This window comes from Esox lucius, chromosome 6 (assembly GCF_011004845.1).
Source record: "Esox lucius isolate fEsoLuc1 chromosome 6, fEsoLuc1.pri, whole genome shotgun sequence".
NCBI classification, from domain to species: Eukaryota; Metazoa; Chordata; class Actinopteri; order Esociformes; family Esocidae; genus Esox; species Esox lucius.
Genome location: NC_047574.1, coordinates 1,704,946 through 1,730,366, shown reverse-complemented (window position 1 = coordinate 1,730,366; position 25,421 = coordinate 1,704,946). Strand labels below are relative to the sequence as shown.

The 25,421-nt window shown below is 43.2% G+C and overlaps 2 protein-coding genes across 8 annotated transcripts in view; both read left to right on the top strand.

Moving 5' to 3' along the window:
* rnf213b (ring finger protein 213b) overlaps positions 1-15,831 on the top strand; it is an 88,605-nt gene extending 72,774 nt beyond the window's left edge. For all 5 annotated transcript variants that reach the window (XM_034292812.1, XM_029120446.2, XM_029120445.2 and 2 more), the window contains 22 exons: positions 135-246; positions 536-749; positions 944-1,149; positions 1,336-1,458; positions 1,596-1,706; positions 1,889-2,131; positions 3,978-4,068; positions 4,278-4,312; positions 4,459-4,559; positions 4,652-4,802; positions 4,953-5,118; positions 5,277-5,371; positions 5,500-5,757; positions 6,189-6,321; positions 6,451-6,534; positions 10,255-10,438; positions 10,861-11,062; positions 11,288-11,365; positions 12,091-12,288; positions 12,897-12,986; positions 13,486-13,664; positions 15,178-15,831. In XM_034292812.1, coding sequence (XP_034148703.1) covers positions 135-246; positions 536-749; positions 944-1,149; positions 1,336-1,458; positions 1,596-1,706; positions 1,889-2,131; positions 3,978-4,068; positions 4,278-4,312; positions 4,459-4,559; positions 4,652-4,802; positions 4,953-5,118; positions 5,277-5,371; positions 5,500-5,757; positions 6,189-6,321; positions 6,451-6,534; positions 10,255-10,438; positions 10,861-11,062; positions 11,288-11,365; positions 12,091-12,288; positions 12,897-12,986; positions 13,486-13,664; positions 15,178-15,316 — 3,193 coding nt within the window. In that variant the 3' untranslated portion in view covers positions 15,317-15,831. The remainder of the gene's footprint in view (positions 1-134; positions 247-535; positions 750-943; positions 1,150-1,335; positions 1,459-1,595; positions 1,707-1,888; positions 2,132-3,977; positions 4,069-4,277; positions 4,313-4,458; positions 4,560-4,651; positions 4,803-4,952; positions 5,119-5,276; positions 5,372-5,499; positions 5,758-6,188; positions 6,322-6,450; positions 6,535-10,254; positions 10,439-10,860; positions 11,063-11,287; positions 11,366-12,090; positions 12,289-12,896; positions 12,987-13,485; positions 13,665-15,177) is intronic.
* Positions 15,832-16,170: 339 nt separating this feature from the next.
* Positions 16,171-25,421, top strand: part of cep131 (centrosomal protein 131) — a 34,051-nt gene continuing 24,800 nt past the window's right edge. Inside the window, exons 1-5 of one of the 3 annotated variants that reach the window (XM_029120415.2) lie at positions 16,171-16,689; positions 17,837-18,033; positions 19,118-19,212; positions 22,947-23,058; positions 24,965-25,098. In XM_029120415.2, coding sequence (XP_028976248.2) covers positions 17,848-18,033; positions 19,118-19,212; positions 22,947-23,058; positions 24,965-25,098 — 527 coding nt within the window. In that variant the 5' untranslated portion in view covers positions 16,171-16,689; positions 17,837-17,847. Of the gene's footprint in view, positions 16,690-17,433; positions 17,473-17,836; positions 18,034-19,117; positions 19,213-22,946; positions 23,059-24,964; positions 25,099-25,421 lie in introns of those variants that run through there. The other 2 variants (XM_029120414.2, XM_029120416.2) reach the window with 2 other exon arrangements.

Genomic DNA, 25,421 nt, shown 5'->3' with positions numbered 1-25,421 from the left:
GTCATAGCTATGACACTGCAGGTATTGCTGAACAGTTATAATGTTATGCCTGGCTTTCATCAAGCATGTCTAATGAATACCATGTCTTTAGAATGGGAGCCATTTACTCACATTGTCTATTGCACTTGTCTCAGTTTTGAGCAGGTTAAAGGTCACATTCAGAACTACCTATGGAGCCTGGAGGAGAACATCTTGGAGAAGGAAGACCGCACTGAGCTCTACCTGCTCTTGGTCAACTGTTTTCAGGTTACCCAGAATTACATTATCTTCTTCAATGATTTGTTTCAATCTTTTTGCCGATTTCCAAACAAACTTAAATCCTTGTTCTGTCAGAACATTACCATTTTCATCAACCAAGCTATCAGCAAAGTTATTTCAAGAAAATGTGTATTTCGATAAAGGGAGGGCCAGGGGTGCTGTGGGTAAATCAAGACACATGGTGAAAATGTCACAAACTCCCCATCCCTTATCATCCCTTGATTGACTGGAGGATGAGTGGATGAATCTAATTGATCTACGGACTTCTGTGTCTCAGGACTCCCTACAGTGTACCAGACGTTCGGTGGTGGAAGAGGCTAAAGAGCAGCAGAGGAGACTGCAGGATGACACGCGGTTCCTGGGTAGGTTAGCCAGGAAACAGACCCCTGGGAGACGGGAAGACCCAGCTGGGTTCCTGCTGAGCATGGCCCGTCTCAGGCTCTGTCTGGGCACTGCTGCCCGCCTGCTACAAAACGAGTCCCAGACCCAAGGTGGGTTGTTGCAAGTTGCAGACTACTGAGGCTTTTATTATCACAAATTAGCGGACTAAGCCTTTAATTGGTACGTTGGTCTGTATTTAATCAACTTTTATTGTTGTGAATAATGTGAGGTGTTATGAATGTTTGACATTGTATGTAATTCTGCGGTTGAATACTTTGTTACATCACATCAAATCCATTTCCAGGTTCTGCCAGCGGGTCTGGAAACTCCGTTGAGGCTCAGTACCTATCGCAGGTGAAGGCGGTGTGTCAGTACGGAGGAAACGACTGGTACCGAGTTTTCCTGTTGAGGACGATCAACCGGCAGGCCGGGATAGACTGTCTGCTGTCCCTGATGAACACAGCCTCCCCCTGGGTCTGGGCTTTCCCTCCAGAGGTCCTTCGACTCCAGGTACAACCAGACTGGACATTATTTCCTGTTAATTTGAGTGCACCTGCTATGATGTCCCATTGTAGTAAAGGGGCTGTATGTAGAATGTATTTATTTAGAAGCTCTGTGAATTGCGGCAAAACAATCAAAGCCACTGTCCCAAATCCAACTTTACCAATCTTACTTCAAATGATGTGTCCCTCATAGAGGCTGCTTCCAGCTGAGGTGGACCGGTTCCTGTGCTGTGGACCATCGTACAAAGCTGTAAGGGATGGCTTGACCCAGGCCCTGATACAAGCTCATATTGACCCCCTTCAGTCAGCGCTGCAGGTCAGGGTTCATATCAGAGTATTTATCTAGTCGGGTTTCATTTAAATCCTATGCTTCTAACGCAGTAAATAAAGTAGGCAGTACAGTGAAAAGGCTCCACATATTTCAGATATCCACTGACAGCGTTTTTTCTGTAGAGTGTGAGCGGCTCCGAAGCTTCAGCTCATGTCTTCCTGGCCTTGGCCTTATTCAGGAAGGTCACCAGTCGCTACGCGTCACCTGATTCTGGCCTACGACCCACTACACAGGTAATAACACTGCATTTATAACTCATTTTCAGCAGGATGCTCGCGAGCCTTTTACGCAGATGAATAGTGATATCAATAGCGATTATCCTTTCAAAGTCTATAAAACCGTCCTGGTATTGTGACACTGAAATCAGTTTTTCCATTGTTTTTTCCTGAAAAATTCACTCATTCTGTCATTACAGGAGATGAGTCAACTTGAGGACTACCTGAAGATCATCTTGTCAGATAAATTCAGAGAGTTCTGCTGTATGCTGTTGTCCAATCAGATTGGAGGGGCTGGATCTCCTCTCCACATCAGCCAGACTGTCATAGCTCCACGGCGCCTCCTGCTGGAGCTCCTTGTCCATGAAGTTGCAGTCCTCCTCAATGGGAGCACACTACTAGCGCCACTCCTCCAGATAGCCACCCAGCCACAGACAATGACAGTAAGCTACTCAGAGGACATCCAAAGACATTCAGTGTAAAAGACTAGTATCCATAATATAGTACATCAGTATAGTACAGATAAATGACTTGTATACTGTAGGTTAATATAGTACATCAGTATTGTACAGATAAATTACTTGTATTGTATAGGTTAATATACAGTTGGGAGAAAAAGTATTTGATACACTGCTGATTTTGCAGGTTTTCCTACTTACAAAGCATGTAGAGGTCTGTAATTTTTATCATAAGTACTCTTCAACTGTGAGTGACAGAATCTAAAACAAAAATCCAGAAAATCACATTGTATGATTTTTAAATAATTAATTTGCATTTTATTGCATGACATAAGTATTTGATCACCTACCAACCAGTAAGAATTCCGGCTCTCACAGACCTGTTGGTTTTTCTTTAAGAAGCCCTCCTGTTCTCCACTCATTACCTGTATTAACTGCACCTGTTTGAACTCGTTACCTGTATAAAAGACACCTGTCCACATACTCAATCAAACAGACTCCAACCTCTCCACAATGGCTAAGACCAGAGAGCTGTGTAAGGACATCAGGGATAAAATTGTAGACCTGCACAAGGCTGGGATGGGCTACAGGACAATAGGCAGGCAGCTTGGTGAGAAGGCAACAACTGTTGGCGCAATTATTCGAAAATGGAAGAAGTTCAAGATGACGTCAATCTCCCTCGGTCTGGGGGTCCATGCAAGATCTCACCTCGTGGGGCATCAATGATCATGAGGAAGGTGAGGGATCAGCCCAGAACTACACAGCAGGACCTGGTCAATGACCTGAAGAGAGCTGGGACCACATTCTCAAAGAAAACCATTAGTAACACACTACGCCGTCATGGATTAAAATCCTGCAGCGCATGCAAGGTCCCCCTGCTCAAGCCAGCGCATGTCCAGGACCGTCTGAAGTTTGCCAATGACCATCTGGATGATCCAGAGGAGGAATGGGAGAAGTGTTCTGATGAGACAAAAATAGAGCTTTTTGGTCTAAACTCCACTCGCTATGTTTGGAGGAAGAAGTAGGATGAGTACAACCCCAAAAACACCATCCCAACCGTGAAGCATGGAGGTGGAAACATCATTCTTTGGGGATGCTTTTCTGCAAAGGGGACAGGACGACTGCACCGTATTGAGGGGAGGATGGATGGGGCCATGTATCGCGAGATCTTGGCCAACAACCTCCTTCCCTCAGTAAGAGCATTGAAGATGGGTCGTGGCTGGGTCTTCCAGCATGACAACGACCCGAAACATACAGCCAGGGCAACTAAGGAGAGGCTCCATAAGAAGCATCTCAAGGTCCTGGAGTGACCTAGCCAGTCTCCAGACCTGAACCCAATAGAAAATCTTTGGAGGGAGCTGAGAGTCCGTATTGCCCAGCGACAGCCCTGAAACCTGAAGGATCTGGAGAAGGTCTGTATGGAAGAGTGAGACAAAATCCCTGCTGCAGTGTGTGCAAACCTGGTCAAGAACTACAGGAAAAATATGATCTCTGTAATTGCAAACAAAGGTTTCTGCACCAAAAATATTAAGTTCTGCTTTTCTGATGTATCAAATACTTATGTCATGCAGTAAAATGCTAATTAATTACATAAATATCATACAATGTGATTTTCTGGATTTTTGTTTTAGATTCCATCACTCACAGTTGAAGAGTACTTATGATAAAAAATGTCAGACTTCTACATGCTTTGTAAGTGGGAAAACCTGCAAAATTGGCAGTATATAAAATACTTGTTTTCCCACTGTAGTACATCAGTATAGTACAGATAAATGCCTTGTATACTGTAGGTTAATATAGTACATAAGGAATTAATTGTTTGGTTCCATAGGGCTCCTACTTGCCAACCATGCCTGATGATCACACCACTGAAGCTCACCAGTGGTTAAAAAGGGCTGGAGAGCGTAACCTGAAGATGTACTGTGAGTATTTGTTGTGTTTGTATCAGAGGTGTTCCAGAAGTATTTAAACCTCTCCTTAACGACCCCCAGATGCTCCAGGTATTTGATCTATTTTACGTCTGGAGGTCCCTGGAGAGAGGGCTGAATGCCTCTTCTGTAATCACAGGCAGTTCATGACGCAATTATATCTTTATGACATTATATCCTTACTATGACTCTTTTGTTTTCAGTTTGTATGAACGGCCATCCATGTTTTGTTGGTGAGGTAAGAGACGTTCACATGCCTTTAAATGAAGCAATTTAGACAGGTTGAATATAAACCGTTAAAGCCTATTGATGTAGCGGGAGGATATTTTTTAGTTGACTGTTCCCTTGCATGAACTCTGATTTTTTTTAAAATTATTTTCTTAGTGTGGGAGACCGGTTGCCGTGTCAAAATGCCCAGACTGCGGGGTTCCAGTTGGAGGTGTCCAACACAATCCAGTTGAAGGATTTACTGAAGCACAACAACGGTATTTTGGCATAATTAATGTTGTACTGCTGTGGTATCAGGAATGGTCATGCCACTCAAACTGATCTTTAACCTTTTGTGTCTTTAATGTAGCATCATGGATAACACCAGGATGGGGCACATTTTGGGAGGGGCTGGTCATCGAACTGAAGCCCCAGAGAGGCAGATGTCACTAGCCCAGTCCTGCGTTCTCAGACTGCTCACCCACCTCGCCATGCTCCAAGGGGCCATCAGAAACCACCAGGTTAGGCCCAACCAATATTTCAACCCAACATCAAAGTACTTCCAAGCTGGCTTTAGAAAATACCTCGGTATTTTCGTTGGTACAGTTAACGCTAACGTCGTTACAGACGTTGGTACAGTTAGCGCTAACATCCATAGTGTGTCTGTGTAGGCTGTGAATCAGATGATACATCCTGGTGTCAGAGATGTGCTGGGGTTCCTTTGGCTCCACCTGGAGAAGGACGTGGAGGTCCTGGGAGGAACACTGGACCAGAACCTGGACAACACGGTTGTTACAGTCCATCTGATTCTTCAAACCTGTCTGTCGTTCACTGGAGGTGATTTTAATAACTGTCCTCCATTCGAATTACTCTGTTCTCCGTTTTGCCATTTCGTCTTGTTTTTGTCATGAAAGACACACTGATATTCAAGTATCACCGTTTAATGTTTTGTGTTAGCGCATCTTAATCCCACTCTCCTTGCATTTCTGAATCAGGTTCTCACCACACAATTCCTGACCTGTCCTCTCGCCGTGGGCGAGAACAGTGGGAGAGACTGGTCTGTGACGAAGTCATCAACACAGTGTTGAAGGTAGGATCAGATGTTTGCAACACATGACACATCAATTAATGAATATGCTAAACATAAGACATTTATGGACAGTCTTGATGAATGACTTCGCTAATATCTTCATTGTATCTGTTAACACACTTCTCCAGGGTCTAAGCAGGAGTTTAACTGAAGCTCAAGACAACATCGGTGCTGATGATAGGCTGGGTGGAAGTCCCTTAATGAGGCTGCTCCACGCTGACCCCCGACCTCTGCTGCCTCAACTGCCCTCTGCCTCCGACTGCCCCACAAACCACTCCTCCTTCTGGAGCCTGTCTGAGAACCTCACCGTGGAGCGTTTCTTTCAGAGGGTGGACCAGGAGCAGGGATGCAAGAATGTACCACTCCTCGCACTCTTCCTCAGGAAGGTACTGTAACAGCAATGGGAGGGCTGTGGAGTGTCACATCCTTTACCGCTTAACTTCAGAATACCACATCCTTTACCGCTTAACTTCAGAATACCACATCCTTTACCGCTTAACTTCAGAATACCACATCCTTTACCGCTTAACTTCAGCATACCACATCCTTTACCGCTTAACTTCAGCATACCACATCCTTTACCGCTTAACTTCAGCATACCACATCCTTTACCGCTTAACTTCAGAATACCACATCCTTTACCGCTTAACTTCAGAATACCACATCCTTTACCGCTTAACCTCAGAATACCCCATCCTTTACCGCTTAACTTCAGAATACCACATCCTTTACCGCTTAACTTCAAATAATGGTATAACAGAATGATCATCAGTGTGGTGTCAGAATACGCCTCTCTCGCTCCCTGTTTCCACCTTAGTTGCAGTGTGTGAAGCAGCTGCGTCACCTCCCAGAGCTGGCGGCCTTGCAGTCTGACCTGCTGATAGTGTGCCCATTTACAGCTGATCTGACCAATCAGAGCATTGCCCAGGTGTTACAGCAAATACCCACAGGTACTACTGATTAGATATAATAACCAGTAAGACAAACAATCTATCAGTTATTCATTGAGTCAGTCCATGTTTTTGACTTCTGCTGAACTATATGAGTCAAAGTTTGCAACTAACTCACTGCGTCTGTAGGGGTCCAGAAGAAAGTGCTGCTTGGGAGACTCAAGGTCTTCATGGAAGTCTGGAACCGTCTTAGGATGGAGGTGGCCAACAACTGTATGTACAGTACACACACAAAGCGCATTTATCCTCCCTGCAAGGCCGTAGGAGCTGGGGGGGGGGGGGGGGGCGGGCATCTGCCCTTCACTATTAGAAACTGGTTAACAATGTTTTTGCTGGACCACGTAAGCGGAACTGACCAAGAAGAGCAAATGTTTTACTGAGTGAGTGAGTTAGTGACTGACTGACTACTCCTTGTGAAATAGCGTAGTGGTTAGAGACACAGACTGTCAAGCAAGGGGACCCGCGGTTGAGCCTCATCACAGTCCAAACAAATCATGCAGTAGGATTTGTTCAGGATAGACAAAAACTTTGCTGGCTACAACCTTCAGTAGCTAGGTTATGGGAAGCCTAAAATAAAACTGTTTACAGTTATATTGTGAATATTTCTGGTGGATTTTCAGAGTATGCATCCATGCATGCTTTTTGGGCTAATAGCCCATAGATCACAACCCCTTGCGCAGTAAAAGAGGAGCGGTTTCCACAGTTCTCTCTTTTCACTTCACAAAGTATTCAGTTATCTTCACCTATATTGATAGTTATGGAATCAATGTCATTCGCGAATGAAAAGAAAACAAACATTGTGCCATGAAATGAAATAGATTTGGAAGTGTAAAGTTAATCTTCAGACTCGCTAGCAATTGCTCAGTTCTTATGATGTGATGTTAATGCGTGACACAATTATCTAATGTTGAGTCTTTTCGCGATGGGGGCAATTGCTCGATTCATTTCAATGAAGGGAAGCGTGGCGAGCGAGTGGCTTGTGGGGCAATGTGTGGGATCAGTGAAAAGCATAGAAAGTTCAGATTGACCAACTTAATGCAAATCACCCGCACCTATCGCTGGGGATGAACCAATCAGTCAGTGTAGGTGGTTGTGAAATGCTCTCCCCACAGTTAAATGAACAGAACCTAGTTCCACAATTAAAGTTCCATTGGAAGCTTTTGCAGTCTTTTTGACAAGGTGGATGTTTGTTTTTTTTTTACTTGAGCTTTATGATAGCACAGGATTTCGAACTCTTTTTGTACAGAGACATGAACAAAAAAAAGGTATCCGAAATGTGGTGCGGATAGTCACAAAACCCCTCCGCTGCTCCGAAAGAAAGAGTTGTCCAGCCTTGTACAGAATAATTTGATCTTGGAATGAAGTTCCCATGAATTTAGATGACTCTAGTTGTGATTCTTTGATCAAATCTAAGGTTGTAAATGTTGGTCCAGCCCTATGTAGAATATTTGGAATTAAGTATTCATGTCAATTTTTTAAAAAGGCTTCATTTGATCAAGATTTTTTGATCAAATCAAAGTTTGTAAGTGGTCCAGCCTACTGTAAAACAATTTGAACTTACAAATTAAGTTTCTGTGAATATTTTTGAAAATGTTATTGCCATTTAATTGCGTGTTTCAATGTTAGAAAATGTGTATAAAATCCCGGTGTGATTTTTTGGATCAAATGAAAGGTTGTAAATGAGGTCCAGCCTAATGTAAAATATTTTGAAAGCTCTTTCATAGTCAACAGTGAAGAAGGCAAGTCATTTTTAACATTTAAATTTGTTTATAGTGAATGTCTCTTGAAAGTCTGCAGAATCTCTGAACCGAAAACCAACTTTACCTCTGTAAAAAATGTTTTGGTTAAGATGTAGTTAGTTAGCTAGCTATCTTTATTAAATGATAATCTATATAAGATGCATTGGCCATCTGGACCATTCCCACAGCAGTGCACACATGAGAGAGTTAGGCACCCAAGATGTGTAGCCTAATTGCCGGTTGTGTTTGACAAATAATGTAGGTTCATTAACATTGATGTCAAAAAGGTTGATTCTTTTAGCATATTTAATATTTGTTCAGAAAATAAGTCTGTTCATATTGTGTACTGCAACGTCCACCATTCTATCATCTGAGCGCAGGCAGTGAACTTTGAAACTAGGCAAAGCCAAAGTTTGAAATGTTCAAGAAATTATGTAGGCTAAACACTTATTTATGTAGGCTAAACGCTTAAATGGCAGTGAAATTGGTCGCATTTCTTTTATGTTCATACGCGTTGTGACCAAAGGCACACACGAGACACACAGTACAATTTACCAATGCTAGTTAGGACTAGTGTTCAGAAATTGCTACTTTCAAAAAGTCAGAAAATCCCATTGTAGGATTTTTTATGAATTTATTGGTAAATTATGTTGGAAAATAATTATTTGGTCAATAACAAAAGTTCATCTCAATACTTTGTTGTATACCCTTTGTTGGCAATGACAGAGGTCAAACATTTTCTGTAAGTCTTCACAAGGTTCACACACTGTTGCTGGTATTTTGGCCCATTCCTCCATGCAGATCGCTAGGCAACACAGACTTTCAACTCCAAAGATTTTCTATGGGGTTGAGATATGGTGACTGGCTAGGCCACTCCAGGACCTTGAAATGCTTCTTATGAAGCCACTCCTTCATTGCCCGGGCGGTGTGTTTGGGATCATTGTCATGCTGAAAGACCCAGCCACGTTTCATCTTCAATGCCCTTGCTGATGAAAGGAGGTTTTCACTCCACTTCATTCTTTCCTTTACACTGATCAGTTGTCCTGGTCCCTTTGCAGAAAAACAGCCCCAAAGCATGATGTTTCCACCCCCATGCTTCACGGTAGGTATGGTGTTCTTTGGATGCCACTCGGCATTCTTTCTCCTCGAAACATGACGAGTTGAGTTTTTACCAAAAAGTTATATTTTGGTTTCATTTGACCATATGACATTCTCCCAATACTCTACTGGACCATCCAAATGCTCTCTAGCAAACCTCAGATGGGCCTGGACATGTACTGGCTTAAGCAGGGGGACATGTCTGACACTGCAGGATTTGAGTCCCTGGCGGCGTAGTGTGTTACTGATGGTAGCCTTTGTTACTTTGGTCCAAGCACTTCGCAGGTCATTCACTAGGTCCCCCCGTGTGGTTCTGGGATTTTTGCTAACCATCATTTTGACCCCACGGGGTGAGATCTTGCGTGGAGCCACGGATCGAGAGAGATTATCAGTGGTCTTGTATGTCTTCCATTTTCTTATAATTGCTCCCACAGTGGATTTCTTCACACCAAGCTGCTTACCTATTGCAGATTCAGTCTTTCCAGCCTGGTGCAGGTATACAATTTTGTTTTCTGGTGTCCTTTGACAGCTCTTTGGTCTTGGCCATAATGGAGTTTGGAGTGTGACTGTTTGAGGTTGTGGACAGGTGTCTTTTATACTGATAAGTTCAAACAGGTGCCATTAATACAGGTAACGAGTGGAGGACAGAGGAGCCTCTTAAAGAAGAAGTTACAGGTCTGTGAGAGCCAGAAATCTTGCTTGTTTGTAGTTGACCAAATACTTATTTTACCGAGGAATTTACCAATGAATTCATTAAAAATCCTACAATGTGATTTTCTGGATTTTTTTCCCTCATTTTGTCTCTCATAGTTGAAGTGTACCTATGATAAAAATTACAGGCCTCTCATCTTTTTAAGTGGGAGAACTTGCACAATTGGTGGCTGACTAAATACTTTTTTGCCCCAATGTATATGTATTATATAGACATTTTGGTGAATACATTAACATTCACAGTGTAGTCAAATGTGTTCCCCCCCAGATTCACTCGTACGCCATTGCCTCCCTGTAAACTAATCTGTGTTTTTTGGTCTGCGTATGGGGATTTCGTCAGAGGATCTGTGCCTTGATGTTGTGCATTTGTGTATTTGTATTTCAGCAGCGGATGTTGGAGTCTCACCACAGCTGTGTGAGAAGGAGCTGACTATGGAAAGTTCTGGGGAGTTCCTTTCACCCCAGCGTCACGGTCCAGGGTCCTGCCTCCAGATTCTGGTACACTTCCTGTCAGAGACTCACAACAGCCTGGTCACAGAGGCAAGGAGACTAAGTTACCATGACAATAGGTAGGACATCGCCACCATCACCACCATCATCATGTCTGCTCGCAATGTATTTCAATAATTTTAGATTCATATTTTGGTTTCCAACCCCATTCATTAAAACTGACTCCAGTCCTGTGACATGTCTTTCCTTACACCCCCGCAGCGACCTGTGACATGTCTTTCCTTATTCCCCCGCAGCGACCTGTGACATGTCTTTCCTTACACCCCCGCAGCGACCTGTGACATATCTTTCCTTACACCCCCGCAGCGACCTGTTACATGTCTTTCCTTTAACCCCCGCAGCGACCTGTGACATGTCTTTCCTTTAACCCCCGCAGCAACCTGTTACATGTCTTTCCTTACACCCCCGCAGCGACCTGTGACATGTCTTTCCTTACACCCCCGCAGTGTCCTGTGACATGTCTTTCCTTACACCCCCTCAGCGACTTCAATGTTCCTCTGGAGGAAATATCTGAGACGCAGTTGATCCTGTGCCACCCAGAGAAGGAACTGCTCCCCCTGGTGTTGGCCCACTGTCATTACACCCTGAGGACCGGCCAGTTGACTGACAGCTTCTACGACCTCCAGGGCATCCAGGCAGAACTGGCCCGTCGCTTCCTGGCTGGGAAACCACGCATCCGGGCTGTAAGAGAAACTACTGATATTTAGAGACCATATTATGGGAAACAAGCATCTTAAGTAACCCAAGATAGCAGTTGAAATATCAGGCCTCTTGCCTGCTTTCTCCCTACTGTCTGCTTTTCCTCCAGGCTGGTTAATGAATGCTAGTGTTTAAGAGACTTCCATGTGGTGTTGTTACTGATTAGGGTGGGAAACTAACCAGACTGATGTACCATTCTCCCATTCTAGGATATGTCAAAGTACTTGAACAGACATCACCAAGACTTCTCTGTGGTCCTGGATGAGGTCAGAGCAAAGATACCTCAGGTATGGTTGAATTTGAAGTGTGTTTTTAAAGCAGGCCAGGCATACACACAAAGCCACACAAACAAATAACACACACAAACACACAAACAAATAACACCAACAAAAAGCCACACAAACAAAATGGCACACAAACAAATAACACACATACAAACAAGTAACACAAACAAATAACACACACACAAAGCCACACAAACGTACAACACACTAAACACATTAAACCGTAGTTTTCCATTTGGTACTTTAGGGGTCTGTTTTGTTTCAAGGTCAAATTCCAAAACCCACCAGCCACCCGACTATGTTTCCAGTGCCTGGGGTGGGAAGTAGACAGTGTTCCCAACTATGTTTCCAGTGCCTGGGGTGGGAAGTGGACAGTGTTCCCAACTATGTTTCCAGTGCCTGGGGTGGGAAGTAGACAGTGTTCCCGACTGTCTCTAATGCCTGGGGTGGGAAGTGGACAGTGTCCCCGACTGTCTCTAATGCCTGGTGTGGGAAGTAGACAGTGTTCCCAACTATGTTTCCAGTGCCTGAAGGTGGGAAGTGGACAGTGTTCCCAACTATGTTTCCAGTGCCTGGGGTGGGAAGTGGACAGTGTTCCCAACTGTTTCCAGTGCCTGGGATGGGAAGTAGACCGTTTTCCCAGTCAGACATCACTGTGCCCAACGCTGTGCTAATGGTTGTTCTGCCTGCCTGCCTTTCTGTCTCTGCTGGGTTGTTCGGTCCATCAGGAGGCACTGAAGGGCTCAGTGTGCACCGCCATGAGAACAGGCCTGCGCTCCTACACTGATGTGTGCGACGCTGTGTTGGCAGTGGAGATCGGCCTACGGTTGCTGGGGAAGACAGACGGCGATTCAGACCTCCCTCTCCTGTCCTATCTCACTGACTCCCTCAAGATGGGCCCACAGATCTCCTGCACAGTAGCAAAGGTAAAGGACCTCCACCCAGAGTCAGCGACCAATCATTATTTCCTGGATCTATTTTTAGCCTACTATATATTATGTGTATGCTTTGCTCCTGATGACTCTTCTTCCTAATGGTAAAATACCTGACATACACATAAATATGTAAATATGGAGGTAAGATCATCGCTGACTCCACCCCTGTCACCCATTGTTCCCACTGTACAGGTCCATCATGACTAATTAATTCTGCCTTATGAAATGTTTTTTTCTGTTTTTCCGTCTCAAAAAGCTGCACAGTAATGGAGCTGAAACTCTGCTCATATCCCTGCATCTAGATATACTATACTCAAACTGTAAATGTTTATTATGTACTCACCACTCATACTATACTCAAACTGTAAATGGGTATATTATGTACCACTCATCATATATAATTGCAAGTCAGTTGTGTCAAGATGTTTTGTATCCTGCCTCTATATCGGTTGTCTACCTCTTTCAGTACAAGTGTGCAATTCAAAATCTATGTGTAAATGTACTTTGGAACTAAAGGTGATTCTGATATATGAAGTACCTATTTAATAGACTGATCACCTGTCATCTCCACATGATACCCCCTCTCTGTGGTTCCACAGGCCCTTGGACAGAGCAAACTGATGCACAGCACATTCACCTGGCAGCTCCTCACCTGCTGGAAGTCTGAGTTTATGCTGAGCAGAGGGCAGGTCAGTTAACATACAGGCTGCACTCACATCAACAGTTCTGAATTCCAGCGGTTCAATTATAACAATAATTGTGAATGATCTGTGATTAAATTATCCCTGCTGATCTTTTAATTTAAATGCCTGTAGATTGTGTGCCTAGGCTGAGCCCTAAACACTTTTAAAGACTGAACCAACAATAAAACAAATCCACCTCTGCCTACATTTAGTTGTTAATCATTAGGCCAATGCTTTCATCCACTTGACCCGTGAACCGCACACCCCTGCCTTCCACCAGGGATTGACCTCAGGGACCACATGCAGGCAGTCAGACTCCTTGCCAACTGTAACTCCAGGCTCTGTCCTTGGTTGTACATGACTGGCATGGATACCACAACTTACTCTGATTTAGGATCTGTTTTTTAAGACTTTCCCACTGAGCAAAGTTATTCAACCAGAATGACATCTCGTCAAGGTTTTGAGAGTGTAGGCTTGTATCATATTTGTGCTGTTGTATTCCCAGGACCCGTTCCAGAGGCTGCCGTCGGAGTTTCAGCAGAAGTTGTCGGAAGAGGAGAGAAAAGATATGAGGGTCTTCTTCACTGGGACAGACCTTGCCACATTCTCCTTGGAGCTGCATGAGATCCTCCTCTTGAAGATCAACCAGACCTCATCCAACCAGGCTTATCTGCCAAAGTGGGAGTAAGAGGCCATTAATGGGGTTTTTTGTATGCATTACTGCATGGAGCAGAGATAGTAATAGTGATAGGGACAGAGTGTCAGACAGCTAGTGGGCTGAATTTCAAAACATCAACACTGGTAGAGAAGCGTGTGCTGTAGACTACAGCATGGACTGCTTGCCTTGACCAGTTGGTCCACAGCAAGGGCCCTTTTTGTCAGTTTTCTGCTAATGTCATCATTACATCTCTTAACACCTTTTATATGAATCAGTGACATGTATTTAAGAAAGCTCTTTTGGGGCTTTAAAGTGAAGGAATCTGTCCATTCATTTGTATTCGCACTTCTTTCAATAACATCAAAGCAGGGGCTTTTGCACATTGAGGGGACACACAGAGAGCTCCCCCTAAAACGAGACCTTTTGACCCTTGGGGGCCAGTGGGGGTAGCAGTTTGACCCTTACAACTCCCATCTTTCAGGGAAAAGGGGCTTAAGTGATGTACACTCATCCCTGCCCCCTTGAGTGAACCAGCAGCTGGGGTTAGTGGCTGAATAGGGATGCTGCGTGGGGTTAATGGCTGAATAGGGATGCTGCGTGGGGTTAGTGACTGAATAGGAATGCTGCGTGGGGTTAGTGACTGAATAGGAATGCTGCGTGGGGTTAGTGACTGAATAGGAATGCTGCGTGGGGTTAGTGACTGAATAGGAATGCTGCGTGGGGTTAATGACTGAATAGGGATGCTGTGTGGGGTTAGTGGCTGAATAGGGATGCTGCGTGGGGTTAGTGACTGAATAGGAATGCTGCGTGGGGTTAGTGACTGAATAGGAATGCTGCGTGGGGTTAGTGACTGAATAGGAATGCTGCGTGGGGTTAGTGACTGAATAGGGATGCTGCGTGGGGTTAGTGGCTGAATAGGAATGCTGCGTGGGGTTAGTGGCTGAATAGGAATGCTGCGTGGGGTTGGTGGCTGAATAGGAATGCTGCGTGGGGTTAGTGGCTGAATAGGAATGCTGCGTGGGGTTAGTGGCTGAATAGGAATGCTGCGTGGGGTTAGTGGCTGAATAGGAATGCTGCGTGGGGTTAGTGGCTGAATAGGGATGCTGCGTGGGGTTAGTGGCTGAATAGGGATGCTGCGTGGGGTTAGTGGCTGAATAGGAATGCTGCGTGGGGTTAGTGGCTGAATAGGAATGCTGCGTGGGGTTAGTGGCTGAATAGGGATGCTGCGTGGGGTTAGTGGCTGAATAGGGATGCTGCGTGGGGTTAGTGGCTGAATAGGGATGCTGCGTGGGGTTAGTGGCTGAATGGGGATGCGGCGTGGGGTTAGTGGTTGAATGGGGATGCAACTTGAGGTTAGAACAATGGGGTTTCACTGCTAACTGTTGCTTCCTCTCTTCTACTCCATCTGTGTGTGACGGTGTATGTGTGTCTGTGTGTGACGGCGTGTGTGTTGTCGTGTGTGTGTGTATGTGTGTTGTTGTCTGTCTGTGTGACAATGTGTGTGTCTGTGTGTGTGTGACTGTGTATGTGTCTCCACAGCATCAGATCCACTCTAGAGAGCCATCTGGATCAGAAGAGACTCCCACCACTGCCTGGACTTGACTCTCTAACAGAGAACATCACTCTGGACAAAGGGGCAGACTTGTGGAGGATGGCTGTAGAGTTTAAAAAGCGATAGGAAGATGATGCCAGTTTCAATGCTTTTAAAATTGTGTTTATTTCACACTGTGCTGGCCTATGAACTTGCCTCTAGAGTTTGATTATTCTGGAAACACCATGTTTCTACAAAGAGCAATTGTCGTTGATTTATTTCATTTGTAATTATTAGGCTGTAGCCTTTAAAGTGGAAATCAGTGGAGTAATGTCAAAACTTAATGAACAATGAATGTATACGTTCTATTCTTTTAGTCCAATGATTGTAGTTAATCCAGATTGGCCCATTAATATACCTTAGGCTAATCCAACCTTTGACAGAAAACTTGCAAACTTCAGACCTTGTAGGGTTTGCGCTAAATACCCAATCTGTGCTGCCCAGGTTCACCATGGTAAATATTATATTGGAGCAACATTATTTGTATATTGTACCTAGTACATGCAGATTTGTTGCCCACATTAATATCTATTAGTGCTTGTATTCATGTTGTACTTTCAATTTTGGTTTAGAAGAGGTTTATTAAACAAATGTTAAAACTATTATAAACAATTGTCGAAAATTGCATTTTCTTTACAACTGTTGTTTGAATTGTGTTAATTTATGGTGATTCAACAGTTTTAATAAATTCAACAGTTTTAATAGGTTTGCTACTGATTTACGTAGTATTTTATTCCACAGCTTGTTTTTCCCTCTCACATTTTAATTGGTTTGTCATAGAACGAGGTCTTGGTCTAGGTATGGGGCAGGTGGGGGCGTCAAGTCAACCAAACCTCTGGTTCGGAAGACGCCCCATAGCAGTGTACGGTAACCAAGAACTCTACAACACCTATCAGCTCCTCTGAATTCCCTGGACGTGAAGTTTACATCACCAATCACAGCTCTGCGGAGGAGGAGTTCTCGTGTTTGCCACTGAGAAGATGTTGCGCGTTGTTATTGTCCCTCACGCATTGCGTTATCTGACCCAGTTGACTGAGTAATTCTACGAACTTGAAATAACGGAGGAGTATTGTGTTTGATTATTTTAAAGTTAGTTCATTGAATCGCTTCGTTGCTCTTTGCTGATCAAGTTATGTCATGGGAGAAAGCAAGCTAAAGCTAACAAATCTGGGTTAGCTTGTTGCTAGTGTGCGGTACTGACAGTACACAAGGTAGCACAACAAACTCGGTTAAGACATCAACGACTACAGTATCTTATTATAGCAAGCTGAAAGATCAATTGGAGAGGCATTTTCATTCTGTTGATTATTGCAATTGTCTCTGGACTTTTAAGTTGGACGCTAATTAACGTTGGCTGTGTTGATTTTATAAATCAGTGCCACCTCCAAGACAAACATTCTCACAGAAAAACGTTACTCTGCCACATTTGATTGCATTGGAGTCATTTATATCAACACAAGGTAAGTGCATAGTAGTCTGTAATTATTTGTGATTCTGATTATTTGTGGTTTTAACATTCTTATTTTGTTCGTCAATATGATCATCTTCTCTCCATTATATTTTTTCACCCAACTTGCAGATACCAATATATTTTTACCTGCAGTACACCACAGTATGTGACGGTTTCGAAACGTAGCCGACGACATGATCTGGCCTGGTGCAACGTTAGGTACCCAAAGGACCACGGCCTGAAGCGTTTGATACGTTTGGGAGCCTAGCTTCTGTTTTACATTTAGTAAATTCCAAGTGGACAATGACATTTAAGTATACATCTGCACCGTCGTGATTGTTACCCTCGTTAAAAATTCCAAATATTTTACGTTGTTTTGATTCGTTGGGAATTAAAATGGGATTCTGTTTGAGTGATGAAAGTGAGACTGCGGTGGAGTTAGTCTAGATTTGATATTGGGTAGACATTCGATCGTGAAATCTCAACTGTTCTTTAACGAAGCGTGTAATTATTATTCCAGGAAACAGTCTCATTGTGATTCAAATGCATTTATATAACCCCCCCCCCCCGGACGAGGTCCTGTTATACATTTTGAAAATAATAATTCGTGTGCATTGTTCTCCAGCTTCCACCGATCAAGAATATATAATTTGTGTAGTCATGGCAAACACTATTGTACGAGCTTTTGAATCTTGAAGTTAGAAGAATGTTTTCAAAATGCAGCCTATCTCCAAGCACACGCTACCGAAAAACTGCGGCTAATTCTGAATCGTTCAGCCTGGTTATAACATGGGTAAATAAGGACTATGCAACATTGTACACACCTTTTAAATCATCTATATTTCATTAGTTGAACGCTTAGTTGAAGAGCTATTGATATTTGAGCAGTTCAAGTCGAGTGTTGGCAAGGGAGGTCAGTTGTGACTGTTGCCTAGGGCAACTAACAGCTAAGGGGATGCAGCTAATGGATGTGGCTGGAAGTGCATTTTCCTGCGACTACCGCTAGCTATATAAAACAGGGGCCGCTGCCATTCATTTCCATCACGTAATACATTAGAAGAGAAGGCATTGCGCTCGGACAGAAAACTGCAGTCTTGGCTGTGTTTTATAATGTGTTGTATGTTTTTATAGTAACTCTCCCGCTCTCCCTCTACCAGGGCTTGTCAGGATGCATCCTACGCGTACTTCCTCGTCTATCCAGGCCGGAGGAACAGGGGATGCCCTGGACCTGTCTCTCTCAGGCTCCCAGCTCTCTGTGTCCCGGCGGCCAACCTCTGCCTCTCCAGGGAAGGTTTTCTCCCGCTCTGTGTCGGTCTCCGTTCCCACCGAGGGGAAGGCAAAGCGCAACACAACAGTGAGTTTGTCCGCAAGTAATATCCTTGAAAATAGGATAGCCGGTCCCTATCCGAAATAAACATTTAAAATGTCCTTATGGAAACCTTGTTCTCTGAGCATTAATGATGCGTCTAGCGTTTCGTACATTGTTTAAATTTGTACCAGGGGACTGACATATCGCACATTAGACTATGTTCATCAACATGTATGTGTTAATAATGCTTACTCCATTAAAGTAGCCTATCCCTGATCGCTTTTGCCTAAAAAAGCAACCGGAACGCTGTTTGCCAAAAATTAGAAGTACTGGAACACCTATAAAGTCAAGCCCTGACTATATATTGAAATTGACACTATCTGGCCTTTCATGAAACAATATTTACAAAACAAAAATGTAAAATCTTTCCATTGTGCTCTGGAAAAATATATTAAATGTCTCTAGAACTTGATGGAAGGCAACCTCCTGCAAATTCAATTAATTGGGCATAATTTAGAAAGGCACACTTGTCTGTATAAGGTCCCATATATTTACAGTGGATGTCAGAGCAAAAATCTAACTAAGCTGTGACGTTCAAGGAACCTTCTGAAATAGAACTGTGTTGGGCCATAGATCTGGGGTAGGTTATATAAAATAATCTAAAGCGTTAAAAGTTCCCAGGAGCACAAACTGCTCCAAAAAGTGGAAATGGAAGAATATTGGATTATTTGAAAAGAATTACTCTGTGTCCTCAGGATTCTTTTTGGTGAGTAGACTTTGAGAAAAATATGAATTTTGGAAGAACTTTCCCTTTTTAAGAGAGATGTAGGTCCCATAACTACTTTATATTATTTTTTAAAGTTTCACTGAAATATATGGTATATAAAAAAGATATGATGATTTTTCTCAATGTCATAAATCATCCAGTAGTACAAGTATACAAATTCATTACTCCTGTTCTGTGACAGCTGTAATGTAGAGGCTCAATGCAAATGTTGAACTTCTTCCAGTGATCTTAGGGAGTGCTGAAATGTCATGTAAAGATGAATATGCATGTTTAAGATGAATATGCATGTAAAGGTGAATACCCGTGTCCGAAGTGTTTTGTAATTTCCCTCCCCGTCTGTAGGGTGGCGCGGTTTTGGGCAGTTCCCGATCCATCAAGAACCTGAGAAGATCCAACAGCACCACACACGTCAACCAGCAAGCCAACATTAGCCTGAGGTAAACACACAGACACACACACTGCACTATAACATGTAGCTAACCTCAGTGTGTGGTTCTTCAGCTGTGTCCTAGGTAGTTTGTATACAGCCAGTTAGGAGACTAACGATTCAGTTTGTCCCAGTCTAACTAAAGGATTGACACACTCACTGACCAGTCCTGTTATGGCGCATTTCCGCTGGTGCATTACCCCAGGGCTACAGCTGTGATTTATGCAAAAATTTGGCTCCAGACTTTTCTGTTTCCACTATACATTTGGTACCAAGGACTCAGGTGGGGAGGGAGGACTAAATTATCAACACGATTTGGTTTTCCGGTTATGAAAAATAAAAGGCGATATTTTTCTGGTAGTGAACTAAAATAAACAATAATGCCATGCTCAGTTTGTTTACAGTACAGCGTTTTTACTTGAGTAATAAAAATCATTTCTTCCTCAAACTCCTGCGATCGGCTCCGTCTCCCCTTCAACCCGTGACACCAACTGTAGGCCAGTGCTTTCATTATTTAGTTTAATAGTTTTGACAAAATACTTATCTGCCTATTAATAGAGGGATTTGGGAGAATTCTGAGGTAATTTTGTGTTCTAGGTTCTGCAGGCGACGTCTCAGTCTCAGCGCTCCTTTTTCTATAGAGTCAGTGACATCGTATCCCCTCCGGTCGTTCCAACTCTTTCCGTTCTGAGTCTTTGTTGTCCTGTACTGTTGCTTAATTTGATCAGTGATCTGTTTATTAGATCGGATGAAAGCCATTACGAGAAGCCTGAAGCAAATGATACACATCGCTATTTGAATAGCACAACATGCCACGTTTTCACAACACGTAACGCGTCCACCCGTAAACCCAGCAGTAAGTCCTAAAGTCCGGGGCTAGGCACCAAGTTAGAGCCGGGCTACTCGGCCACGGCCTAGTGGCCCGCTCGTAGGGACGCCTGCCCGACGGAGTCCCTCTTTTCTCCTCACCCAGTAACAGCTGGCAGTCCGGCCTGTTCTTTAAAGGACAATGGGTGTTGTGTGTCAGCTGCCTCTGTAGGATAAAGGGCGTCTTGGCACTCAGGGCTTAGAGGGGAGGGCCAGGGTTCAGGTTTCCCCTCAGTAACCAGGGAAAGGGGGTGTGTATGTGCTAGCATGCTGTGTAGCCATCTTATTGTCTGGTCAGCTGTCGCTAGAGTCCATCCTCCCCAAACGGTCACCCCTCTCTGATGCCTCCACCCACTGTTTCCTGGGGTTCAGGGTGTAGGGCTTATGAGGGCTGTGTTAATAGGCTACTCTTCTCCGCCTCCCAAATCCTCCCCAATGCCACTCACCCCCACATTTGTTTTCAGACGCCTCCCCCAGTCATCAGTAGCTTATAATGGGTAGAGGAATGTGGACCTACTGGAATCAGTGCTGCGGTTTTGGATTACTTGACTTTGGGCCAGCTGGCCCCCTTTATAAGAAAAAAAATGACACCCCCTAACTTAGCCAACCCTAACTCTATCGTATGCAGTGCTGCATGTTCTACCCATACAGATGGACTGGGGGTGAGCTAGATTAGGGTTCAGCCAGACTAGGGGTCAGCCGTGTGTGTGCGCGTGCATGCGTGTGTGTGTGTGTGACAGTTTGCTTTCTGCAAATGGAATTCCACCACTTGGGGGAGGGAAGGGACACATCCACAGCTGTCACAGCTAACATGGAGTCACCTAATCTGCCATTCAGGACCAGGCTGGGAGGCCCCACTGCTTTGTATCAAAGTTCCTTTATTGTTCGTTTTAGCATCATGTCCTTTCAGGGAAACTGCAGAATCTCAGCTGTAGTGAAATCTCACTATTGTTTAGTATGACCACCTATTCCAGATTCCAACATTCACACAGAACTTTTGGCAGTGATCTTGCTTTTAGTCAAGTTTGTTTATTTAATTTTTTAGAAAACAAACAGCAGTCTTGATTAGGATTAGTGTTGTCACGATACTAGAATTTCTAGCTTCGATACGATACCTTGAAAAATATCGATATTCGATACCATTTTCGATACCACAGAGAAAAAAACTGCCACAATATTAAGGGGTTATTTTTTTATTTAAAGCTAAATATAACAAGTGTAGAACATATATTTTACATTAACAAAAATGTCCTGAGGTAGTGCACTTGTTCAAAAGCCTCTCAGATTGCATTACATTCAAAAACCAATAAAGTATGCCAAGAAGTGTGCTCAGTGTTGAGCCCAACACAGCCCAAACACCAGCTCTGCATGTCCCAGGTTTCAGTGACAAATTGCAGAGTTACTGCCATGAACGTGGAAGTGGCTCTGCTTGTCCACAGATCAGTGGTGCATGAAAAAAAGGTTTTCCTTCCAAGATGGTTCATGACTATTTCTTTTGTTTCGTTATATAGGGCTGGGATTTCAGTGTGCATGAAAAAGTTGCGTGAAGGAAGGGCATACCTGTTGTTCAAATGTTCAAGAAGTTGTTTGAAGCCAGGTTTCTCAACAGTATACACAGGAACCTGATCCATGCAGATGTACACTGCTACAGCCCTGTTCAACTTCTTGGCTTCATTTGAGCTTGCTTCATACTTTCTTTGCTGTTCAAATACAGCTGGTAGTGTAGGTTGTGATTGTGTTGTTTTTGTTGCAGGTCAAGTCTCATCTTTCTGGTGCTACAAGAGAATGCCAAACTTTAATAAACATTTTTTTTTAGACCACACTTTTAAAATGAACTGAATTAACTAATCTAAGAACTTAGGTTAATGGTAATAGATATTTGTTAACATGAATAAGCAATGAAAAATACTTACAAAACATTTGTTAATCAAAGTTAAAAGTTGATTTAAACTAACATTCACTAATACATGTACTGATTAAAATCCAAAGTTCTATTTGTTAATATTTTTTCATTGGACCAGAGCTAACATGATCCGTTATATTTTTATTACCTAATACCTACTGTTATCAAAGATTAAAATATACTGTAACAAATGCATTGCTCATCGGTCATAAAAGCTGGTTAATACATTAACGTTATTTGATGAACAGATTTAAACGCAAACGTGCCTGCATCACACGCGATAACAGTGCTCACTGGATCGACATGAAGTCGTCAAGTCACCTTTATTTATATAGTGCTTTTAACAATACAGATTGTGTCAAAGCTCTTAACAGTATCAAATTGGAGGATAGAGTGTCAGTAATGTATAATAATAATAATACCAACCTCGAGAAATTCTTTATACAGATCCGGGTGTCGGTCTCTCAAGTGCTTTGCTATATTAGTGGTGTTAGCGCCTTTTGTTAGCACTGTTCTGTAGCATCTCTTGCATATTGGCTTGCTTGTGTCCTTCGGCTTTCCATGTTCATTTGCCTCATATGCAAAATATTTCCAGATAGCACTCCTGCTGTGTTCCTTATCAACCAAAGCCGGTCGCACGGGCGCTTCACTCGCCATCTTTCCATTCACTTCACCTTTGCTAACCAGAGCGAATGAGACGAGTGGGAGTGCGAGTGCGAGTGCGCGTGTGGTGGTTGTCAACGCGCCTTTGGAGAGAAGTGAAAGTGAAAGCGCGGCTAGTATCGATACTTCGGGAAATTAGTATTGGTACCGTTCAGAAATTTCAGTATCGATATTTATCGAAATATCGATATTTTTGACAACACTAATTAGGATTGGTTTGCACAAAGAGAAAGTATAATGCTAATATTGTACAGTAGCACGTAGGCCTCCGTTCCGTCTGACTCATCACACATTGTACTGAATGTCTCCAGTGAGGACCAGACAGAAGACTTCCTGGCGTTGTTCGACAGCAGCACAGACGGACGCAGGAAGTTGGCCGGCCTGAGGAAAGCATCACCGGACCGCACCACCTGGAACATCCTGGTACTTATCACATCAGTCCTAGAAAAACCTGAAGATCCTGGTACTTATCACATCACTCCTAGACAAACTTGAACATCCTGGTACTTATCACATCAATCCTAAAATTCCTTAATATGCTGGTACCTATCACATCAGTTCTATAAGACCTGATCATCCTGTACTTACCACATCAATCCTAAAACATCTCAGTGTCCTGGTACTTATCACCTCAAATCTAAAAGACCTGAACATCCTGGTATTTATCACATCACTCCTAAAAGACCTCAACATCCTGGTATGCCTCACTTCCCTCTTACATCAGTCCTATAAGACTTGAACATCCTGTACTTATCACATGGGTCCTACAAGATCTCAACATCCTGGTACTTATCACATCAATCCTAGAAAACCTGAATATATTGGTACTTATCACATCAATCCTAAAAAAAACTCAACATCCTGGTACGTCTCACTACCCCCTCACATCATTCCTATAAGAACTGATCATCCTGTACTTATCACATCAATCCTAAAACACCTCAGTGTCCTGGTACTTATCACATCAAATCTATAAAACCTCAACATCCTGGTTCATCTCACTACCCCCTCACACCATTCTTATAAAACCTGATCATCCTGTACTTATCACGTGTCCTATAAGACATCAACATCCAGGTACTACCACATCACTTCTAAAAGACATCAACGTCCAGGTACTACCACATCACTTCTAAAAGACATCAACGTCCAGGTACTACCACATCACTTCTAAAAGACATCAACATCCAGGTACTACCACATCACTTCTAAAAGACATCAACATCCAGGTACTACCACATCACTTCTAAAAGACATCAACATCCAGGTACTACCACATCACTTCTAAAAGACATCAACATCCAGGTACTACCACATCACTTCTAAAAGACATCAACATCCAGGTTCTACCACATCACTTCTAAAAGACATCAACATCCAGGTACTACCACATCACTTCTAAAAGACATCAACGTCCTGGTACGTGTCAATACCCCCTCACATCACTCCTAAAAAAGAAAAAAAGCCTGAACATCCTGTACTTCACACATTGGTCTGATAAGACCTCAACATTCTGGTTCTTATCACATAAATCCTAAAATACCTCTATATTCTAGTACTTATCACATCACTACAAAAAAATCTCAAAATATCTTGGTCTCACATCAGTCCTGTAAGACCTGAACATCCTTTAAGACCTGAACATCCTGTACTTATCACATGGGTCCTAAAAGACCTCAACGTCCAGGTACTCATCACATCAAGCCTAAATGACCTCAACATCCAGGTACTTATCACATCAATCCTAAAAGACCTCAACATCCTGGTACTTATCACATCAAGCCTAAATGACCTCAACATCCTGGGTACCTATCACATCAATGCTAAATGACCACAACATCCTGGTAAGTCTCACTACCCCCTCACATCAGTCCTATAAGACCTGTATATCCTGGTTCCTATCACATCAATCCTAAAATACCTCTATATCCTGGTATTTACCACATCACTCCTAAAACACCTCCACATCCTGGTACTTATCGCTACCCCCTCACATTAGTGAGGATAACACCCCAACATCCTGGTACTCATCACATCAATCCTAAATGACCTCCATATCCTGGTAAGTCTCACTACCCCCTCACATCAGTCCTATAAGACATCAATATTCTGGTACCTATCACATCAATTCTAAAAGACCTCATTGTCTTAGTACTTCCCTTCACATCAGTCCTACACACTGCCTATATTATGTTTCTCTGTCATAAAGCCGACTGTAGAGATTATTTGATGTAGTGTCAGAGGGATTTGGAGTGTGAAGGTCAGGTTGGGTACCACTTGTGACCTGTGATTCACTGTGACTGAATAGTGATTCCTGCTGCACCTCCAGGATGACCAGCCCAGAACCATTCCCGTTCCCAGCAGCCCTCGGTCAGCTGGCGGCCCGGACCCCCAGACAACCATCGCCCCTAAGAGAAGAGAGACGGGGGTAGCCCTGGCTGCTAACTTCACCGCTAACAACAGGTGTGTCCACACACACCAAACCCTTCAGGATGTTAATCAAACCTGAGATTGGCCTCGGTCTACACTTTCATTTATTTCTTTAAATTGGTGTTTTGATTTTCTTTCTTATTTTTGGCTTTAAAAACCTGTATGGTTGTTTGACATGGATCACAAGACATCACTGTCTTGCTTTGATGTATATAGTATTTACCAACAGTGGCAGTTATAATATATGCTTCAAATATTTCCACACAGGCTATGAACACAATGTAAATATTTGTAATGTGTTCGCCCCTTGGACTCTGTCCCATTTTGTATTACAACACCAAATTAAAATGGATTGA